Below are 24,127 nucleotides of genomic sequence, written 5' to 3'. Positions count from 1 at the left end.
AACGGGATGGAGTCGGGCTTAAGTTAGCTTCGCCAAACTTTCACCCAACATTAAGTAAACTTTTGGCGGGTTCCAGACGGGCTTTCACCCGCTGTCCTCCCTGGTTCTCACGATTTCAGGAGAGGATGCTTTCAGTGCTTTCTTCTGGTAGTCAAGCCACAGGCTAACGCTAGCAGCTAACGGTACAAATGAACGTGATGGAGTCGGATAGCGGCTCTAACTTTGTCGAAAAGGCTGAAATTAATGAGTGGACTGGGCACGGACTTCATGTAGCAATCATTATGTCGCGTTATTTGGTATCTCTGTGGGATTTCTCTGAAAGCTTTCATGATGGTAAAGCACTAAGCATAAAGTATAATCCAACAGTGAAGCCTAAATATAATATGACAGTTTAATGGCCACAGCTAGTTTTCTGTCAGAGCAATACAGCTTTAATCTGGTTATGTCTGTGTGGGGGGTGCATGTATAAAAAAATGTTCTGGAAAAAAAAAAAAAACCTTGACGTAAACACTTGTGTTGAATAATTATGTCACAGCAGCCATTACCAATAAGTTGTCTGAAGTGCACTGTTAAAGCTGCAAGTCATTTGTGTTTGAATGACATGTTTGCACAGTCGTCATATTGATTTTTATAATGTTGTACATTTTTCAAGTCAGACAAGCTGTTATAAATGTTCACACTAGAATTCTTATTGTTTACAAGATTATTTTTAATACTTAATGTTTAGACTGCATGTGCAATTGTTAAATTGAAAGCTGGTAAATAAATTTAACGAGAAACGGTTAATTTGTATTCCACGCATTGATTCAACTTTTCAAATTATATGACAGTCCACTTGGGCGAATTTATCGTCATTTATCGTTATCGAGGTAAATCTGCTCAATTTATCGTGATACGTACTCGAGGCCATATCGCCCAGCCCTAGGTCAAATCCTACTTCATGGTTTTTCACTTTTTGTGGGGGCTTTTTGGTCCCCATTAACCGTGAAAAACGAGGGATTACTGTATTCTTAATTGAAAGTGATAAACTTTACTTTTCATCCAGTAAAACAGAACAAATCTAAAATCAAAGCAGTGTACTCCTTTAAAATCTACACTCCTGAAAAACAAATACTTCTGTGCTTCATTATATGAAGTATTTTTCTTGCGATCAAATGTGCTTGGCAAGACGCTCTTTACTTACACGTTAAACTGTGATAATTACACTTACTGCTATTTTTGGTTTTTCAGGCACGGTGTAGCGGAAAGCAGAAAGTAAACAAAGCCGGTGTCCCACTGGCAGCAAACGGGACAAAAGAGCAGCGACTGTGGCGTGCGTGTGGGCGTGAATGCTGATTAAAGCTTGTCACTACGCATTCAAAGCAGGAGGGCCGCCGTGTTAAAAAAAAAGACGAGAGTGAGCGAAGCACAATGTGGAACAATCCACAGAAGCCTGGCTTTTGCGGTGACCTCGCTCTCTGGTCACTTAAACCCATACTAAAACAATAACATAGGACTGATTACACACATATGCGCTTTTAAACTGCAGTGGAAAATTCACATGGAGCATTCTCAGGTTGTTAGACACTTGCTATCGGGAGGAATCGAACCCGGTCTTTTGTTTACAAGTGCCTTACTCAACCACTCCTGCGCCGATGCCAGTCTAAGGTTACTTAAAAGGCTCAAGCTGGTTGTTTTTAAAGCCTCTTTTACAAAACCAAGAGTGTTACCGCATTCACAGGCTGCTCCATTTACATCCTGCTCAGCTTTTGTTTGCTGTTTCAGTACAGACAAACAAAAGGGCCTGAAAGGTATTCAAGTACTGTACAGTGGTTGCTTGACTTATGCACAGTCTTGAGTTAAGAGCAAAAAATTTTTATGGTGGCAATGTGCAAAAATGTTTGGCCCAGTTCCATTTTGATTCAGAGTTTCGTCATTTGGTCTATATTGTTCCCTCAAAATTAGTTACCGTAATTTTCGCACTATGAGGCGCACCTGACTATAAGCCGACACCCACCAAATTTGACACGAAAATGACATTTGTTGATAGATAAGCCGCACTTGACTATTAAGACGCAGCCGTCCTCACTGTATTATGGGATATTCACACCAAAAGATATTAACCGGAAACACTTTATTTGACAACGGCATCATACAACTGTCATAAGACCAAATGAAACACCATGAAGCTTTGAACTAATTGGCTGGGAAGCTTTATTGCTTCAAAAAGCTTTATTTGGCCATCACTGCTCCCTTGGGGGAGACAGTCAACCTCTGCTGCCACTTGCTGTCAACACTGTTGTTGTCCAACATGCCTCCTAGCATGTATTGCAGCACTACCGATGTAAATAACAATCAAAATTCATGTTCTGTGCTAAATATTTCTTCAGTTACTGTTCCAGTTGTTTCATTATTTGCTAGTTATGGTATTTGGTAACACGTTACTTGACAGTGGCGCCATAAGACTGTCATTAGACAATCATAATTATGACATGACACTGTCATGAGCAATAATGAATGCTTATAACAGATGTCATTTAGTGTTGTCCAGCAAGTTATCTCACTTTTGAATGGATGTAAAAGATCCGAGCTGAACATAAGTGGAGTTGGTGACATAATTTGCCGGATGACACTTAATGACATCTGTCATAAGCATTCATAACTCATTAGTTACTGGCCACCTGCCGCAGTCCTTTAAATATGCAGTTATTAAACCGCTTTTGAAAAAACCTACTCTTGATACTGATATTATGGCCAATTATAGACCTATCTCTAATTTACCATTTCTCTCCAAAGTCCTTGAAAGAGTGGTAATTAAACAGCTCTGTCAGCACCTACAGGACAATAGTTTATTTGAACATTTCCAGTCTGGCTTTCAAGCTCATCATAGCACTGAAACTGCATTAGTCAAAGTAACTAATGACTTGTTACTAGCCGCCGACGTTGGATTAGTCTCGATCCTGGTTCTGTTGGACCTGAGTGCAGCCTTTGACACAATCGACCATAATATCTTATTGCAGAGATTGGAATGTGACATAGGCATTAGAGGAGCAGCCCTCTGCTGGTTTAAATCATATTTATCTAATAGGTACCAGTTTGTCAATGTAAACCAGCAATCATCACCGTACTCTAGAGTTAGTTATGGTGTGCCGCAAGGATCGGTCCTCGGGCCCATCTTATTTACGCTGTGTATGCTTCCTCTAGGTAATATCATCAGAAAACATATCATTAACTTTCATTGTTACACTGACGACACACAACTGTATTTATCAATTAAACCTGAGCAGATCAGGCAAGTGGACAAACTAAGCACCTGCGTCTGAGATATAAATACCTGTATGAGCACTAAGTATCTTCTACTTAATCCTGAAAAGACAGAAGTCCTTATAATAGGCCCGAAAAGTGTGAGAGACTCTTTAGCTGCCCAGATAGTCACTCTGGACAATGTGAGTGTAGCCTCCAGCACAACAGTTAAAAACCTAGGAGTTTTATTCGACCCTGACGTATCATTTAAAGCTCACATTAAACAAACCTGCAGAACGGCCTTATTTCACCTGTGCAACATAGCCAAAATTAGAAATATTTTATCTAAAAGCGATGCAGAAAAATTAATTCACGCGTTCGTTACATCGAGATTGGATAACTGTAACTCCCTACTTGCAGCTTGTCCTAAAAGTTCTCTAAAAGGTCTTCAGCTTGTCCAAAATGCAGCAGCAAGACTTTTAAGAGGAACCAATAGAAGAGAGCACATCACCCCTGTGCTCCAGGCCCTTCACTGGCTTCCAGTCAAGTTTAGAATTAAATTTAAAATCCTCCTTCTTACATTTAAGATCATTAATGGGTTGGGGCCATCTTATCTCACCGATGCTCTGGTTCCATACCGCCCAAACAGAACACTCCGCTCTCAGAATGCAGGTCTACTGGTAGTTCCCAGGGTTTCTAAAAGTACTGTCGGAGCTAGAGCCTTTAGCCACCAAGCCCGTTTTATGGAATCAGCTTCCAGCTAATATTAAAGAAGCCGAGACAGTCTGCACATTTAAGATTAGATTAAAAACGTTCCTATTCAACAAAGCTTATGGTCAGGCTAGTTGAAGTCGGAGTAGACTCAAAGTTTAGTTTAAGCTGCACTAGAAGCTATAAAGCTGGGGGAAGTACAGCCACTGAGTTCTATCTCGTTTTTTCTCACTACACCTACCACTTATCTTACTTTATTTCTATTTTCCAATGTTAATATCTAGTTGTCTAGTCTCTTCATTACTAGTCACCCGGTGTCCCCTTTCCCCCCTCCCCTCTGGGGAGGGGCTATTTTTCAGCTGCAGCCTCCTGACTTTCCGGACCCTACGCTGGATGGACGTCCTCTTTGCTACCTGGATGGACGTCCTCTTTGCTACCCCCGTCTCATCTGGCTAGATGGACCGCTTGTTGTTCCTCTACTCCACTGCATCTTTACGGACTGTAACTTCACCTGCTAATTCCCATTAGCGGTCCTGGGGCTTCCTGTCTATCCGTCCTGGGAGTGGATCTCTCTTGACTGTGGTACTCCCCAAGGTTTCTCATTTTTCTCCCGAAGACTCTGGAGTTTTTCCTTGCCAATATGGAGGGTCTAAGGATGGGGGAAACCCAGGACTTGAATTTATTTATTCATCTTTGTTGCTTCATTTGCTGTTTCTGATTGTGTCTCATATTGCCTCTGCAAAGCCCTTTGAGACAACGTTGTTGTGATCCAGGGCTATACAAATAAAATTGAATTGGATTGAATTCAGTAATATGATAGTGTCATGTCATAGCAATGATGGTCTTTTGATGCCGCTGTCAAATAAAGTGTTACCTATTAACGCAAATAAATCAACAAATAGCCGCACTGGACTATAAGCCGCAGGATTCAAAATGAATTTTAAAAAAGTAGCGGCTTATAGTCAGAAAATTACGGTAATTGAAATGTGTTTTTTATGGTTTTTTTTTTTTTTATCGAACTAATTCATCTTAAATTTTTCTCATTCATCTTTTTGAGTCACTGATTCTCAAGGTGTTGTACGCTGGCTTTGGCTAGTGGAGTACTTCTCAAATAATGGAGCGCGCCCCCGCATATGACCAATTATCAACAGGAAATGCCGTGAAATGCCCCAGAATGAACTCATTGGCAGGCATTGGCTGCCACTGACGGCCATAGATGTCCAATCCATTTTGAAGTGGCATTCGCTGCCACCCTTCCAGTTCAAATGGATTGGACGTCTACTAGTGATAAACTCATTACAATTCACAGCAGAAGGATGAAAATAGCCCGTTTTTTTGTTTATTACTTGTATCGTAGAATATCGTAGAACGATTAATATATATTTACTTTAATATTTACCAACTCTGTCAACGATTTTAATCACTATGTTTACGTTTCCACTTCTCTTCTATTTTTATTTTTTCTTAATGCTTTATTCTTGCTGCCATCAAACGGACCACAATGCGGCTCTCGCAATCCAAATAACAGAACGCCAACTCTGCTGGAGTCTGGAAATAGCTTCTCGGCTATCGACAACGAGCGGACCCGGGTGACAAGTTAAATATAATATGCGCAGGCCACAATTACAGCTTGTGGCTTCAAGCAGACCAGAGTGCGGGTGCTAAATGCTAACTTATGCTAAAATCTCCAATGTCTTAAGTGAGCGGCAGTAGATGTGCTCAACAAAATGGCATTTAAAGGATTAGTCAAGATGCTTTTAATTATCTTACTTAGATACTGTATTAAGAGGAGAAGTGTAACGATACATTTATTTCGAGCGATACATCGATAGGTTAAGCAATTAAATCGAAACGCAAAATATCAATCAACATCGACATGTTTAGAACAGCCTTTTTGTAAATGTTGAATTGTTTCAGTGTCAAAAATGTCAAAACTGCTTGCATTTGTATTGCTTTAGGCGAAATGTAAGTACCGTAATTTTTGGACTATAAGCCGCTACTTTTTTCCTTCATTTTGAATCCTGCGACTTCTCGTGCAGTGCGGCTTATATGTTGATTTATGTGGTTTAATAGGTAACCCTTTATTTGACAGCAGCGTCATAAGACTGTCATAAGACTGTCATAAGTCTGTCATAATTATGACATGACACAATCATGGGCATTACTGAATGCTTAAGACAAATGTTATGAAGTTTCATCCCGCAAATTATGTCACTAACTCCATTTATGTCCAGCTCGGATCTTTTACATCCATTCAAAAGTGAGATCATTTGACGGATAACACTAAATGACATCTTTTATAAGAATTCATTTATGCTCATGACAGTGTCACATCATAATTATGATGGTCTAATGACAGTCTTGTGGCGCCACAGTCAAAAAAAGTGTTACCAAATACCATAACTAGCAATTAATAAAACAACTGGAACAGTAACTGAATAAAGAATTAGCACAGAACATGAATGTCCATTGTTATTTATATCTGTAGCGCTGTAATGCATGCCAGGAGGCATGTTGGGCAACAACAGCGTTGACAGCAGGTGGCAGCAGAGGTTGACTTGACTGTCCCCACAAAGGAAGCAGTGATGGCCAAATGAAGCTTCTTGAAGCAATGAAGCTAATTGGTTCAAAGCTTCAGTGTGGTTCATTTGGTCTAATGACAGTCGTACGATGCTGCTGTCAAATAAATTGTTACCGGTTAATATCTTTTGGTGTAAATATTACATAATACAGTGAGGACAGCTGCGGCATATAGCACACATAAAGTACACGGTCCCAGGCACGGTCCCAAGCATGGGACCATGTGCTTTGGTCAGATGAGACCAAGATTGAGCTTTTTGGAAACAAACACTCTAAGTGGGTCTGGCGTGCCACGAAAGATGCGCATGCTGAAAAGCACCTCATACCAACTGTGAAGTAAGGGGGTGGGTCAGTGATGCTGTAGGGCTGTTTCGCTTCCAAAGGCCCTGGGAACCTGGTTAGGGTGCATGGCATCATGAATGCTTTGAAATACCAGGATATTTTAAATCAAAATCTGTTGCCCTCTGCCCGAAAGCTGAAGATGGGTCGTCACTGGGTCTTTCAGCAAGACAATGACCCTAAACATATGGCCAGATCTACAGAGAAATGGTTCACCAGACACAAAATCAAGCTCCTCCCATGGCCATCTCAGTCCCCAGACCTTGTTTTGTTGGCAAAAGGGGGTTGTACAAAGAATTAACACCAGGGGTGCTAATAATAGTGACGCACATTATTTGATGTCAAATAATCATTTCTTTATGTGGGATTTTTTTCCCCACTGAATAAATGCACTTGTATTGAAGGTTGGATTTTTCTCTTTTTTCCATTAAGGTCCCATATTATTTGAAAAAAAAAAAACATTATTAGAAGCTAAAAAACACATCTTAACCAGGGGTGCCAATAATTATGGAGCACTTATCCTCACAAGGGTTGCAGAGACTTTGTAAGATTGCGAAATATCGTATCATTGTCCAAGGAATATCTTCTCGTATCATTCTGAAATTGAAGATTTACACTCCTAGTTAAAGCAACACTTTGTAACTTGTCAGTTTGGTCGATTTTAGCGACGCTGGTGGACAAAAGCCATAGTGTTTTGCCTTTAGGAAGACTGTGTTCCACATGAGGACCAACGCGCACCTAAACAGTGTCGTAAAATCATCGATCAATCAAAACTCAATCTCCAGGTCGCCTGCAGTTGAATCACACGACATTTCTGTTTCCAGCGACTGTGCGAAGGACGGTTATGAATACAGTTGTGGCTAAACAATAGCATATGACCGTTAGCAACCGTGAGGCTAAAAAAACGTCAGCGCTAACGAGTTCGGTTGGAGAGGTTGGGCGTCATGCCTGCCGGGCCAATGTTTGTTCTATATATCCTGGTAGCCTCTTTTTTTTCCCTCCTCAGACAAAACTTTTTGTCTCTTTTGTTGCCCTGCCATCTTTGCAGCATTCGCCCAAAAGCTTTCACATCGACTTCCGCCTTTACAATGAATGGGGTAAGGGGAAAGTTACGTATGGCGTAAAGCAGTCAGCACATTTGCAGTTTTTTTTTGTGTGTGGCAGGGTTCCTTAAAGTTAATTAGTTTAGGTGAAAGTGATACAGACCCCCACAAGATATGTGTCATGCAACAAGTTGTCAGTCGACATATTATCACAAATGTAATGAAAATATTTTATAAAGGTTGAAAAGTTACCTAGTGTTGCTTTAATGGTTAAAATCTCTTTGGAACGTACTGATGATTTGTTAGCTTTTCCGATGACTTATACTTTATACCAGGGGTGCCCAAGTCAGGTCCTCGAGAGCCACTATCCAGCTTGTTTTCCATGTCTCCCTCCTTGAACACACCTGAATCGAATGATCAGCTCATCAGCAAGTTCTACAGGAGCCTGATAATGATCCTGATTATTTGAGTCAGGTGTGTTGGAGGAGGGAGAAATGGAAAACAAGCTGGATAGGGGCTCTCGAGGACTGGACTTGAGCACCCCTGCTGTATACCCATCAACGACAATGAACGAGTTAACTCAAATAGAGGGTCTCTTCATTGGTTCCTTGTAGACATGTGCCAATTACCGATTTCAAGGTATACCGTGGTATGAAAAAGGTCGAGGTTTCAAAACCGCAAAAATTTCCTGTATTAGCTATTTTGTCTTAAAAATGCATGGGAAAAAAATCCTTCGCTTGCAGCTGGGCTCAACCCTCCCCCACCGGTTGTTGCTCAGTGTCAGTGAGTCAGCTGTGCTACACGATAGCTGGAATAGGTGAAACTCCTGAACTTTTTCCCCCCATCGAAGAAAAACAAAATCGCTAGTATGGGAATACTTCGGCTACAGAAAAGTTACAGACAGCCGCGGCTTAGAGGAGGAATGCCAACCGACATGTAAAACATGTTTGCGGAGAGTGACTGCCGAGGAGACAGTACTTCCAGTCTGATTTCGCAATTGTACAAAATTAAAGGTTAGTAAACATTGTCATGAACGTATCCCACCAGCTACAAGAGTTAACTCCAGTGTGTTTAGTGTGTCTAGCGATGGTAAAACATGCTTTTTTTCTCTCTGGCAACTGTGTTGAGAAAGAGTGTGTGTGTATACAGTGGGGAGAACACTGTATTTGATACACTGCCAATGGGAAAACCCATTGACAGTGTATCAAATACTTGTCCTCCCCACTGTATGTCTAATGGTAATAATGTTAGGCTGTGGTTGTAGGTTTAGGCTCAGAATATTTGAAAAATAAAAAAGTTAGGGTTTGTTCAATGGGGGAAAAAAGGTTTTAAAACTCAGATCTCAAAGTAACACATTTTAGAGCTGTAATAGCAATCATACAGGCACATGCCTAGTTCCTTGTTTATTTCTCTAAATTAGAACAACAGCAGCATCACTCAACTGTTGATATTCAACATTGGAGGTTCTGCTGTACCTCCCTGTTTCCATCAGTGACTTTTGAGGACCACTAGGATGCAATAAAGAACAACATTAATGACCAGCCATGGACTATCCACTAGGAAGCAATAAAGAACAACATTAATGACCAGCCATGGACTATCAAAGGATGAAAGGATCAGACACAGATTTGTCCAGTCAAACACAATAACTGCAGGCATAGTAACCCAGACAGAAACCTAGACTTAATTTAACCTCAACTTTAAAATGCACCCAGTCTGTGTATAGCAATGGAATTAAGGAGGTATCATAGCACTGACTGTACAGGCAATTGCGTAATTTTTGGATCAAATAGCATTCACATTCACTGCAGAACAGAATAGATTAACATTACAATAGTTATTTGAATTTCATTGTCCAGCATTAAGTCTTGTAATAACAACACGAAACTCCTCACTTTTAGCACGTCAACAATTCAACATTGTTTCACGTATAGATTTAATTTTTTAAATTTACCTACCTTTATTGTAGTTTCACTCCGTTTTGGAAACTTTCATTTAGCAGAAAAAGTTGCTCCAACCTCCGAAAGACGCTGAGGCTGCGTTAAAACCTCTTTCACTTTCTAAACTTCACGTGGGTTTCTCTTCCGAAAAACCGACAAATTGTACTTTTTTCTCTGCAGTGGTTTAAATTCTAACTTTCCAGGGAGAAGATGAGTAGGAACGCTGGTTACGGTTCGCTTGCTGGCTCGCTTCACCGTCAACAGGTGAGCTTCTGGCCCCGGGGATGAACTACAGCGGAGGCGGAGGCCGGGGGTGGAGGGAGCGGTAAACCGGGGGAGGAGGCGATGGAGGCGGGCACCGCGAAGGGGAATAACCGAAAGAGGCGGAACAGCTCCTCGTAAACATGGCGGACATAAATTTTACCGGCCACATTCAAATATCCCCTTGTGAAAAGTGATTTTCTAATCTCGGAGTTGACACCGCTGTGTCATTTGGGACAGTCTGCTTTGCCACTATGATGTGAAGAAACATTATTTATTTTATGAATGATTATTGTTAGTAATTATGAAGAGCCTAGCTAATTCAAATAACACTTAGCTTAAAAACTTTTTAGATGTGGACTAAGTACACTGCAGATTTATAACGTCTTAATCAGATTTTCTTATACCTAGTTAAACAATTTTCTCCATCTTGTTTCGATTGTTATTGTAAACAGATTAATGCGTCAGATTATTCTACCTACTTTAAGTAAATATTACTATTTGTTATTAAACCCATACATCTAAAAGTTGGTCATTTTTAAACTATATCAAGAGAAAGTTGCTTTCAAATAGTGTTTTGAACAATATCTATTCCTAAATTTAGAACAATTCTGACAAACAAGTTTTATACAAAAAAAAAGATTAAAGATACTAATTTATTGCTTAAAATAAGCATGTTAAACTTATTTGCAGCTAGCTATTTTTCATATTTAAAGAAATTTGAGTAAAATTTACTTGAAGCACTGGCAGATAATTTCACCTTTTTCTAGTAGATTTGCACAGAAAACAAGGGAATTTAACTACACTGAAAAAAATAATTAGTGGATTTACTTGATAAAATCATTGTAACAATTCCCCCTTTTTAAGTAAATTTTACTGCTTGCAATATTAAGTTCAGTTCACAAGCAGTAAAATGTACTGAAAAAAAATAACTGGTCGATTTACTTAATAAAATCATTGTAACAATTTGCACTTTTATTAAGTAAATTTTACCGCTTGCAATATTAAGTTCCGTTCACAAGCAGTAGAATTTAATGAAAAAAAATAACTGGTTGGTTTACTTAAATGAGTAAATTTTGCTGCTTGCAATATTAAGTTCAGTTCACAAACAGTAAAATTTACTTAACAGATGTAAGTGCAAATTTTACTGCTTGCAATATTGGGTTTCTATTCACAACCAGTAAAATATACTGAAAAAATAAGTGCAAATTGTTACAATGATTTTATCAAGTAAATCAACCAGTTTTTTTTCAGTGTAGTTTTAAGGAGGTGTGTTTTTGCAGTGTATATTCAAACACACAATACGTGACATTTTTCAGTTTTCAATGTTCCACAGTTAGCTAAATGTATCAAGACTTTTTAATTTTTTACACCACTGTTTTGGATATTGTATTTTTGGAGGGGACTAAATCTCAGCTGGCTTGCTCAATAAACACCAAATTCCACTAGGTTGCAGGCATTGCAAAAAAAAAAAAAATAATAATAATAATAATATTGCAATATATTTTTTCCCTGAACGCAAACTAGCAAAGTGATCGATTCTGAAAGCTGTTTCAGGAAAAAATAAAAACATTTTGTATGCTTTCTCAGCAATTTGAACCAACTCATTGCCAATTAGCAGTCAGTTTATTGAAGCATTTTTCTCCCTGTGAATCAAAAATGTCTAAACCATCCCCACAAACTAAACAAAACACTAGACAACAATATAAAAAAACTTTATTTCAGACAATATAATTTTAAACATATTCACAAACTTACTGCTAAGCGTAGTGACAATCAGTAATAGCAATAAAGCTACACGACATCTGACTTAATGTATTTAAAAGCAATGAAACAAGGACCACAATAAAAAGACTAAGAATGTAGATTACGTAGTGTCAAAAACTGTAGGTCAGTCAGTTGCAGAGTGATTACAGACTCAAGTAAAGATTAAAATACCACCAGGCATTAAGACATTCACTGTACGCCACAAGCTAGTATTATTTAACAATAATGAAACCCTGTAAGTAGCCTACAGGAGGCCGCCAGGGCAAAAATCTACTCTCTTGACTGCGACGACTTTACCAGCACCCAGGCTGGCCTCTTTTACAGCTGTGTCTGAATGAGCTGATAGCCATAATAGATTGTTTCCAGTGACAGGAGGTTGGCGTGAGAGAGTGGCTGGCAGTCTAAGTGGGTGTGAAAAAAGAAAGAAGGTTCAGCAGATGGGTGAGAGGACAGCTGGCGCCAACTGGCCAGGTTAATAAACAAGACTGGCATGTTGTAGATCTTCATATCTTCAGGTTGTGGGTTAGAATAAAAAAGGCAGGAAGGGGTTGAACCGTACAGTAAACTGTCCGACTGTTGAAAGGAACAGATGTTTAGGAATGAATGATGTGTTTGTATGATGTCATAACAAAGAGGTGCCGAAGTGTGGCAATAACAACAAAGGCTCAAATGGAAACTACCTTGAAAACACCTGAGTTTTTACTGTATTAGTACAGTGCTAACATAAAATGCTAGCACCCCATTTCTTACATGAGAAGAATTAGAAATACCAGTAATTACGATGAATGTTGACCTACAGTGGTAAGAAGGAACCTTTCGGAATTTCTCACATTTCTGCATAAAATCCTATTCAAATGTTATCTGATCTTTGTCAAAATCACACAGATGTAAAAACAGTGTCTGCTTTAACTAAAACCACCCTAACATTTATAGGTTTTCATATTTTAATGAGGATAGCATGCAAACAATGACAGAAGGGGGAAAAATAAGTAAGTGAACCCTCTGCTTAAGGAGACTTAAAGAGCAATTGAAACCAATTTTTACCAAACAATTTAAGTCAGGTGTGTGCCCAATCACCAGTGTTGGGCACGTTATTTTAAAAAAGTAATTAGTTACATTCCTCACTACTTCCAAAAAGTAACTGAGTTAGTCACTGAATTACTCTACAGTAAAAGTAACTAGTTACCAGGGAAAGTAACTATTTCCGTTACTTTAAAAAGTACTTGTTGTATGTCAAAGAATTTGACATTTTCGGAGCAGTATTCGAGTCAGTGGAATAGAGAAGAACAGACAGGTAGTTAACTTGTTAGGTGCTTCAGCAGATTTGAATTGCTTACCACAGATGTCGACAAAAGCTTTGCCCCGGGACATAAATTACACATTACATGCAGGTTTTTTTCCTTTAATTTCGACAAACTTGAAATAGTGTCTATAGCTCCACCTCTTAAAGGACAATTTTTCTACTGAATGCTCTGCCATCCCGACCCTGTGCATCTGTTTTGCGTGTGTGTGTTTGCCGCACGCGCTGTTCCGGTTTGCTTGTGAAATCACCGGCTCTGATTGGCTTACTACGACACATGACTCTAACCCTCAGCCAATCACAATCACTTCCATCGCATCTCTCAAGGGGCTGCATTCAGGTAGGCTCGTTCCCGACAATTCACGTCACCTTCAAAGCGTCTGCCGTCCTCAAGATGGAAGCAGAATTATTGCTGGCTGACAATGGGAGATGGGAACGAGGCTAGCATGAGGTGGAGCAAACACAGAAACGTTACCAAACTTTGGAAAGCATTGTCTAATTGAATGAGCAGGGACAAACAGCTTGGAGTCAGAAGTATGTGCACTATTCTGGAACCTGAACGCACCCCAAGTCTTGGATGACAAATCAGCAGAGCAGAGTCGACTCGACACGGCTGGTAGTTTCTTCAATTTATTCAGAGTAAGTAACACACCGCTTTTGACAGTCAGTAACGGTAACGGCGTTATAACGGCGGAAAAAGTAATTAGTTAGATTACCCAATTACTGAAAAAATAACGCCGTTACGTAACTGCGTTATTTATAACGGCTTTACTCCCAACACTGCCAATCACTGATGAGTGGTTTAAAGCTGCCCTGCCCACTATAAAACACACACCTGGTAAGAAGTGTCTTAATGAGAAGCATTGTCTGATGTGCATCATGGCTCAGTCAAAAGAGCTGTCTAAACACATGCGATCAAGGATTGTTGATTTGTATAAAGCTGGGACAGGATACAAAATCATCTGTAAAAGTCGTGGTTGTTCATCAATCGACAGTCAGAGTTGTCTGCAAATGAAGAGCGTTTGGCACTGTTGCTTCTCCCAAGGAGTGTCTGTTCAACAAAGAAAACTCCTTGGGAGAAGCAACAGTGCCAAACGCTCTTCATGTCTAAAAAAACATTGTTGTTCGTTTAATGTTTGGAAAAAGCCCGCAGAAGTTTTGGCAAAATATTTTGTGGACTGATGAAACCAAAGTTGAATTGTTTGGGATTAACACACATGTGTAATGTGTGGAGGAAAAATGCAACAGCTCACCAACATCAACACTTCATCCCCACAGTGAAGCATGGTGGAGGGAGCATGTTTTGGGGCTGTTTTGCTACCTCAGGGCCTGGACAACTTGCAATCATTAATGGAAGAATGATTTCAAAAGTTTACCAGGATGTTTTGCAGGAAAACCTGAGGACGTCTATCAGACAGTTGAAGCTAAAAAGAGGATGGATGCTGCAACAAGACAATGATCAAAAACACAGAAGTAAATCAACTTCAGAATGGTTTCAGAAGAACAAAATACACGTTCTGGAGTGGCCAAGTCAAAGTCCAGACTTGAACCCCATTGAGATGCTGTGGCATGACCTAAAGACAGTGATTAATGCCAGACATCCCAGGAATCTGACTGAACTACAGCATTTTTGTAGAGAAGAATGGGCCAAGATTAGTCCTGATCAATGTGCCTGACTGATCTGCAGCTACAGGAAGCATCTGTTTGAAGTTATTCCTGCCAAAGGGGGGGCCACAAAATAGTAAATGTGATGGTTCACTTACTTATTTTTCCACCTTATGTCATTGTTTGCATACTATCCTCATTAAAATGTGAAAACCTATAAATGTTTGGGTAGTTTTAGTTAAAGCAGGCAGTTTTTTCATTTGTGTGATTTTGACAAAGATCGGATCACATTTGATGGTGATTTCATGCAGAAATGTGAGAAATTCCAAAAGGTTCAGATACTTTTTTATACCACAGTATATAATGGATGTTTCTGTGTCATTGTCGTATGTCAGGGGCTGTCTTACAGTCTTAAAACCTGTCTTACAGGCAGGGCAAGGGAGTTGTTGAGAGACTTCACTCACAGCTTAGTCAATGTTTTCAACCTATACAACAGGAATGGCCCTTAGTAATTCACATTGTAAATGGTGCAGTTTGAAGTGAATGTAAAAAGCAAGAAATTCAGTTTGGAACTATCATCGAGTAAAGATTGTTCATCTGAAGTGCAGGAAATGTGTAAATACATAGCACATGTTTTTCATTTGGCCAAATTTACAATATAATAACTGGTAGCATATGACTCTTTATACAAAAAAATCATTGACATTACTGGGTGTTCAAATTTGATGAACTCCGCAGACCAGATTAGCAGGCAATGAAATATCTGCAAGAAAAAAAATGTTTAAGATGTAAAGCAGTGTAAAATACACACATAAAAATACATTTTATGTGTTCTGATGGTGGGCGGATATGATGCTTTTGGGATTGTATACCTATTTTGGAAGGCTTAGGCAGATTTAGGTTGTTCATGATGGTTACAAAATCCTCCAGGCTCTTAGTCAAGCGAGGGTTTAATGTGCGTTCCTCGCCGACAGTCGACACTGTCTGACCTGGAACGTCGAGGATCAGCAGATGTTATTACATGATACTGAAATTGCAGGCAAACATTGCATGGAAGGCGTTGGTCAGCTTACCTTGATAGTCATGTGCCGGGTAGATAAGGCAGTTATCAGGCAGGGTGAAGATCTTCTTATGAATGGAATTGTAAAGCAATTTGGAGCAACCTGATATGGTCATAGTTCAGAAAATAAAGCACAGAGTGCAATACTGTCCTCTTGTGTCCTTACGCGAGTATTACAAAGACAAAAGTTTCTTCAGCATTGTACGAGAAAGAAACTCCTAAATAACAGACAAGATGACTTCTAAGACAGACAAACTATAAACTGCGTTTCGGGTTTCAGCTTATCTGTTACTAGGTTCATATTCTTCTTTACAGTCTTAAAAGTACAGAAAAATAAACTAGTAAAGAAGAAGAATCAAAATTCTTAAGAAGTCTATTGACGCTAAGTCCTGGAGCTGTGGGTTTGCAGATGTACTGACACATGTATTAACTGTAATTTTGTCAGCCTGGGGGCCGATGCTGGCCCCATACGCTTTCAAACCTTTTTTAAATGAGAATAACTACAAACCTTGCTGGAAGTCAGTCCTGCCGCAGCCTCGTATGAGCAACGCATCTCCTGTGAACGCCATAGACTGATCCTTCATCACCAGTGTCACACAGCCGTCCGTGTGTCCTGGGGTTTCTCTCACTGTCAAATGCTGCAGAAAGGGATAATCAATTGGTGTCTCTTGTCCAATCACAACTGAAAAACTGAAAGCGTTAAGTGTTGATGAAAGTTGTACCATAGACTTCATAATGTATTGACGGCTCAGATCAGTCATGCACTGCGCCTTGCATTCAAGTTGAGGGCCGCCCACATTAGGTAGCGCTATTCACAAACACACGCACTCAGCGATCTAATGCCGGATTTCTGTTGAAAAAGTACAAAAAGCTGTACTGCATACAAACAGAAAAGATTGTCTCACGAGTGATTTGTTCGAGGATTCAAGGTAATTATTATATTTTTTGTACCATGCATGCATTTTGAAACGTTGTGAAAGAAATCTTTTTGCTTTTAACCAAGAATCGAGACTGTTTTACGTCCATATCTATTAAAGAATTCGGGGATTTAAGCATTTATTCACAAGAATTTTCACCGGAAAAGCTGTGTTTACATCAGGCACCCGCTAGCTACATTTACTAACAGAGTAGCATTGTTCTTCATCATATTTACGTAAAATAAATGCTAACTGCACTGTTTTTTTTTTTTTTGCTTTAAACCAAGTATTGAGACTGTTTTCCATCCATATCTATAAAGAATTCGTGGATTTAAGAATTTATTCACAAAAATTTTCAGTTTTCACCGGAAAAGCTATGTTTACATCAGGTGGCCGCCAGCTATTTTCCCTAACAGACTCGCATTGTACTTTGACATATTTACGTAAAATAAACGCTAACTGCACTTTTTTTTTTTTCTCCGCTTTTAACCAAGAAAAGAATTGAGACTGTTTTCCATCCATATCTATAAAGAATTTGTGGATTTAAGAATTTATTCACAAAAATTTTCAGTTTTCACCAGAAAAGCTCTGTTTACATCAGGCGCCCGCTAGCTACATTTACTAACAGACTAGCATTGTTCTTCGACATATTTACGTAAAATAAATGCTAACTGCAGAGTTTTTTTTTTTTTGCTTTAAACCAAGTATTGAGACTGTTTTCCATCCATATCTATAAAGAATTCGTGGATTTAAGAATTTATTCACAAAAATTTTCAGTTTTCACCGAAAAAGCTATGTTTACATCAGGCGGCCCCCAGCTATTTTCACTAACAGACTCGCATTGTACTTCGACATATTTATGTAAAATAAACGCTAACTGCACGTTTTTTTGTTGTTGTTTTTTTCCCGTTTTAACCAAGAATTGAAACCGTTTTACGTCGATATCTATGAAGAATTTGGGGATTTAAGCATTTATTCACAAAACTTTTCACCGGAAAACCTCTGTTCACATCAAGCGGCCGCTAGCCATATTCACTAACAGACTAGCATTGTACTTCAACATATTTACGTAAAATAAACGCTAACTGCACCTTTCTTTTTTGCTTTTGACAAAGAATCGAGACTGTTTTACATCCATATCTATAAAGAATTAGGGGATTTAAGCATTTATTCACAAGAATTTTCACCGGAAAAGCTCTGCTTACATCAAGCGGCCGCTAGCTACATTTACTAACAGACTAGCGTTGTTCTTCGACATATTTACGTAACATAAATGCTAACTGCACTGTTTTTTTGCTTTAAACCAAGAATTGAGACGGTTTTCCGTCCATATCTATGAAGAATTCGGGGTTTTAAGCATTTATTCACAAGAATTTTCACCGGAAAAGCTCTGTTTACATCCAGCGGCCGCTAGCTACAGTGGGGAGAACAAGTATTTGATACACTGCCAATGGGTTTTCCCATTATCAGTGTATCAAATACTTGTTCTCCCCACTGTATATTCACTAACAGACTAGCATTGTACTTCAACATATTTACGTAAAATAAACGCTAACAGCACGTTTCTTTTATGCTTTTGACCAAGAATCGAGAGTGTTTTACATCCATATCTATAAAGAATTCGGGGATTTAAAAATTTATTCACATGAATTTTCACCGTAAAAACTCCGTTTACATCAGGCGGCCACTTACATTCACTAACAGACTAGCATTGTACTTCGACATATTTACGTAATATAAATGCGAACTGCACTTTTTTTTTTGCTTTTAACCAAGAATTGAGACAGTTCCAGTATTTAAGCATTTATTCACCAAAATTTTCAACGAAAAAAGCTCTTTGTTTGCGATTCCACTCAGTCAGCTTTGACGGCTTCGCTAACAATGCAGATCCCCTATTTATCGGCCCCACATCCCGTCAATACATTATGAAGTCTATGGTTGTACGAAGGTTAACAGATTACATGTTTTCCAAAGGTGATCCTGTCTCCCTCGGACAAGAGGATGTCTGCCGTTGCGCCGCTTAATTTAGAGATCGCGCTTTTCAGGCCAGCTAGCCTCGTTTTCATGAGCCCCGTGCTGGTGATGTGATCCGCGTGGCAGTGAGTGTTCACTTGGAAAAATGACAACGTTCATTCACAGTATGACTTCAGTTAAAAGTATTTTGAGCAACCGACCTGCGACTCTCAGCTGGAGCCCCAGTTCGCCGATTAACTTGAGGTCCCGATCGATGGTCTCCAGTACAGGGTCAATAAGGACGGCGTCCTTGGTGACGGCATCCGCTAACAGGTACGTGTAGGTGCTACTCTCTGATTCAAACAGCTTAAAAAAACAAAGATTGATATTATAATAAATTACAAAAGTAGTCCTACTTCACAGCTAGTTACAACTCAACGTTGGAACTGTCGATTAGATTTTTTTAGTTACAGAGGTGGATAGTAACGCGTTACATTTACTCAGTTACATTTACTTGAGTAACTTTTTGAGAAAAATGTACTTCTTACAGTAGTTTTACTACACAATCCTTTTGACTTTAGCTGATTTGTGAAGAAACAGTACTCTTACTCCACTACTTTGGAATACACTAGCGTCGTTTCATTTTTCGTCTTTATTCTACATATTGACTTTATTATTGCCAGAGATGCCGACAGTGGCCGTCTCAGTTTCACCAATGAGACATTGAAACAATAACCACATGACTCCATTATACCAATCTGAGTTAACAATGTTTTTCTCCACTTGAGGGCACTCAGGCTCTTTGGACAGGTGATGTTTCATATTGTTGTTCTGGTCTTAATTCGATTATTTTTGTGGCATAAGTTTGGCCTAATATGGTCATTTAAAGGGTTATATATATATATACAGTATATACAGTATAATAATGACAGTTGATATAGATGAATTTGTGCTGAGAAAATACATATATACCATGTTTTTTTTTTAATAATTTTAAAAATCAGACATTATAAGCAATTACTCACAATGTTAATCATTACTTGATCATTCTTTTTCCGAATACTTTTTTACTTGTACTTGAGTGAATTTTTGGATGACTACTTTTATTTTTGTGATATTTTTTTCGAAGTACAGCTACTCTTACTTGAGTAATTTTTTGGGCTAATTTACCCACCAGTGTTTACAGAATTAATGAAATATCTTAAAATCAGAAAATCAAAGTTTTGTGTTTGATTTTAAGGCCCTATCCCTCAGCCCCCTAATGTCGTTAACTAAATGACATTGAAACGTGATCATTCAATCTTAGAAAACTTTCCCAGCAGTTACCGTAATTTTCGGACTATAAGGTGCACCCGACTATAAGCCGTCACCTACCAGCTGCAGCTGTCCTCACTTTATCATGGAATATTTTCACCAAAAGATATTAACTGGTAACACATTATTCGACAGCGGCATCATAAGACTGTCATAAGACCAAATGAAGCTTTGACACAATTGCCTGTAAAGCTTCATTTCTTCAAGAAGCTTCATTTGGCCATCACTGCTCCCTTGGGAGAGACAGTCAACCTCTGCTGCCACCTGTTGTCAACACGGTTGTCGTCCAACATGCCTCTAGCATGCATTGCAGAGCTACAGATGTAAATTACAATCAAAATTCATGTTCTGTGCTAATTATTTTCCTCAGTTACTGTTCTAGTTGTTTCGTTAATTGCTGGTTATGGTATTTGGTAACACTTTATTTGACAGTGCTGTCATAATACTGTCATAAGACCATCATAACTATGATATGACACTGACACGAGCATTAATAAATGCTTATGACATGTGATTTTGTGTCATCCAGAAAATTGTCTCACTTTTGAATGCATGTAAAAGATCGGAGCAGGAAATAAATATAGAGTTAGTGACATAATTTGCCGGATGACACTAAATGACAACCGTCATAAGCATTCATTAATCCCCATGATAGTGTCATGTCATAATTATGACGGTCTTATGCATAAGCGGATTTCAAGGTGGGGGGGCCTGGTGGCCAAAAAGTGTCATTGAATGTAATTGACTTTCATATATAAGTAATAAAGCAATAAAACTGCAACAAAAATGAATGAAATAAACAAAAAAATATATTTTTATAATGGATGAAAATTATTTTTCAAACAGATCATGTGACTAGCAACATAGACGGTCATTTGCTTTGCATATAATTTTCAAAAATAAAAAAAATAGGGGAGGACAATTTTATTTAATTTTTTTTTTTTCTTTGATTGATTTTTTTTTTTTTTTTTTTAATTGAAGAAACATTTTTGGGGATTACATGATTCAGACACAAATGTCCTACCCATAATATGGCCCAAACTCAAAAAGGATTGCTTCAATCAAAGAAAAGTTTTTTGATGAAAAATTAAGTGTTCAAATGCAAATTTCAATCTCAAATATTTTTCTCGCATTCAAACTTTTTCCATGATTGAAATTTTTCTTTTTCTGATTGAAGTGATTTTTCTTTTTGAAAATATATATTTTTTTGAAAGAACTTATTTTTTGATTAAATAATAAAGACAACAATATCCTCGCCAAAATGTGGCCCAAACACAAATCAACATTACTTTAGTCAAAAAAGTTGCTTCAATCAAAAAAAAAAAAATCAAAGAAAAATAGCTTTCACGTGCATTTTTTTTGTGTGTTTCAAATGTATTTTTGCATTCAAACACATTCTTATTTTGATTGAAGCAACTTTTTTTTTGAAACAACATTTTTTGATTGAATAATAAAGACCCAAATCTAGCTCCATATGGCTCCGTCCAGGGGATACAATTTTTGACTGGGGTAACTATATTGGCACAACACCGGCAGGCATACCATATTCAATGGATAACGATCTTGGCGAAAAATATAGCTGTCCTAAGTAGCCTGATTTAGAATTCCCCTCAAGAATGATGGGAAACAAAAAAACCCTCATTGTCAACTTATTATTATAAATAATATTGTAAGTTAATTATATTGCTGACACTGCGGCACGTCGGGTTCATCAACATGTTGTGCCCCCCTGCACCAAAAGTCAAACTCCTCCTACGGTCTTATGGCAGTCTTATGACGCCGCTGTCAAATAAAGTGTTACCTATTAACCCGAATAAATCAATAAATGAACCACACTGGACTTTAAACCGCAGGATTCAAAATGAGGGGGAAAAGTAGCGGCTTATAGTCCCGAAATCACGGCAAAATGACGACTACTGCCGTCAATGGCAGTAAATGACTTAAAAACAATGCTCCAAGGTTATCCATTATATAAAAGACCATTGGTTACAATTTACAGCTACTTCCGTACTGCAAAGTGTCATTTCTGTCATTTTGTCAGTGAAACAGACTTACGTAAGAAGAGAAGTTTTGTTTACATTATGACCTTTCGCTTACTCCTTAGCCAACGCTGCTAATGCTAACATGTCAACAGCGCAGGTGAAACAAATAGAAAAAAAGTTACGCTATCACCGTCATTTATATGACTTAATCAAAATTAATATTACCTGTCTAAAGAGGAGCTCGCCGTTCAACCGTGTCCCGGACGAGTAAGCCCTCACTTTTGCTAGCGGTACGTTGTGGGCTCTGGCAGCCGAGCACAGGCGCTCCCTCCCGGCTTCAGAGACTCTCGAGCTCTCCGTGTGCCTCCGGTGTCTACAGAGTGCGGTTGACAGGCAGCGTCGAGCCACTGCCATCGCGGTTATCCCCGAGCACATGGTCCTCTTTCCCCAAAGACGTTCTAAAGTGCTTACGGTCGCTTGCATACGGAAGAGAAGTGGTGTAGATTGTCGCAATAGATAGCCCGTCATGCTGACTCACAGAGGCACTGTTTAATGCCTGCTTGTCTGATTGTAATTTAACAGTTGCTTAATAATTTCGGTTTGATTCCAGCAGTAGTAACGATCTTGTTCAAGTTTTTGTCAATGTCAAAGTGCTGCGTTATTTTTTGTAATAGAAATAAAAACATTTTTTTAATGAGACGTTAGGATTTTTTAAATTGGAAAATAAATGTAGTTTGCATTTAGACTGGTTGCGACGAGTTGTCCATCATCAGGGCCGCAGCCGATACGCAGACTATGCAGCTGCTTAGGGCCCCTGACCACTAGGGGGCCCCCCAATCTGGCAATTGTGAATTAGAATCATATTTTGAGACGATTCGACTATATACAACAATTTAGCAAAGCACAGATGACGAGAAATTAGTCTTTTAATCTGCCGGTTAGCCACGCCTACCATTATAGGGCTTTAGCGTCCCCAACAGGTGGATGACGTCAGCGGGAGACTGGGCTCATCGATTTTACTATTCAGCCCATTGAGGGGAAATTATTCAGAACGAGGAAAACGCGACGAAGAAAGCCGCAAAATGTCATTGTTTCAGTCTCTCTACTCCAATACTTTTACAGGATATTCTTTTTACCCAAGTATTTTTCCCCAATAGCTATATAAATGGCTTGAGAAGGACCAGTCAGCTCGTTGAGGGGGAACTATTCACAATGAGGAAAACGCGACGAAGAGAGCGGCAAAATGTCATTGTTTCTGTCTCTTTACTTCAATATTTTTACAGGATACTTTTTTTATCCAAGTATTTTCCCCAATTGCTAAATAAATGGCATGGTCATGACAAATAACAGTCTTGTGCTGAATGGAATATGAAATAATAAAAATGCATTTATTCAGGACGACATGGCAAAATTACTCCATAATGGTCAAAACTGTCGACTTCACCTTTACTGTCGCACCTCCCGAACGATATTTTATGACACCTAAATCGGACATATGTCATTTCCCTTCCCCGGCTTCGGAAAATGTAAACAAACCAGAAAGCGTGACAGCTAGCCGACATGCTAACCCGAACCGAGTGATGTTTCAAAGTCTTCAAAGCGGAAAATCACACATAGCTATCCTGGATTATTTGACATGACGACCCGGTTGTCGAATGTCTTAGCGGATCGGCAAACCGCACGGCGGAGAGCAATTTACAGTTCGTTCCCCGGAGGAGGGTGGCTGGAGTTGTTGTGCAGCTAACGTGCTGCTGCTAATGCATTAGGAGAGCTTTTTACATGCCTATCAATGATCAAACGTAAGTAGTCCTTCATTTAAAGGAAGTTTGTAGTGTTTACTTTGTAATCGCTGTATTCATATTTGACATAATACAAAACAAGATGTTTACTCACTTCCTCGTAAGTCCAATGGTCCCACAGTAAATATCCACGGTGAATGGGAACCTTTTGAAACTCCAAAAAGGCGCATACGCCTCTCCCTCATACAGAATGATTTTTCTGCAGCAGTTTGTCTGGCATGATGCGAAAAATAAACCTATTAATCCGCAAAATCAGCTGAATCCTTCGTCCTCATACACAACAGTACACTGTAGCGTAAAGAGGACGTCTTCTACCGTACACGTCACAGCGCCC

General features: G+C 39.0%; 2 protein-coding genes across 2 annotated transcripts in view; both read right to left on the bottom strand.

Annotated features, from left to right (window-relative positions):
- The window catches only part of LOC130914363 (pleckstrin homology-like domain family B member 3), a 46,725-nt gene extending 36,444 nt beyond the window's left edge, over positions 1-10,281 (bottom strand). Inside the window, exon 1 of the mRNA XM_057833471.1 lies at positions 9,854-10,281. The gene's annotated coding sequence lies outside the window, so the exon portion shown is untranslated. The remainder of the gene's footprint in view (positions 1-9,853) is intronic.
- A 1,514-nt stretch (positions 10,282-11,795) lies between these two features.
- ethe1 (ETHE1 persulfide dioxygenase) lies at positions 11,796-22,632 on the bottom strand. Its single transcript, XM_057833493.1, has 7 exons — positions 22,220-22,632; positions 18,920-19,064; positions 18,707-18,855; positions 16,337-16,466; positions 15,842-15,931; positions 15,641-15,757; positions 11,796-15,531 (listed from the first exon to the last, which is right to left on the bottom strand). Exons 1-7 carry the CDS (start codon positions 22,520-22,522, stop codon positions 15,485-15,487), a joined length of 981 nt encoding a protein of 326 aa, XP_057689476.1. The 5' UTR covers positions 22,523-22,632; the 3' UTR covers positions 11,796-15,484.
- Positions 22,633-24,127: the final 1,495 nt, after the last annotated feature.

Source organism: Corythoichthys intestinalis, chromosome 4 (assembly GCF_030265065.1).
Source record: "Corythoichthys intestinalis isolate RoL2023-P3 chromosome 4, ASM3026506v1, whole genome shotgun sequence".
Classification (NCBI taxonomy): Eukaryota; Metazoa; Chordata; class Actinopteri; order Syngnathiformes; family Syngnathidae; genus Corythoichthys; species Corythoichthys intestinalis.
This window is presented reverse-complemented; position numbering and strand designations above follow the sequence as displayed.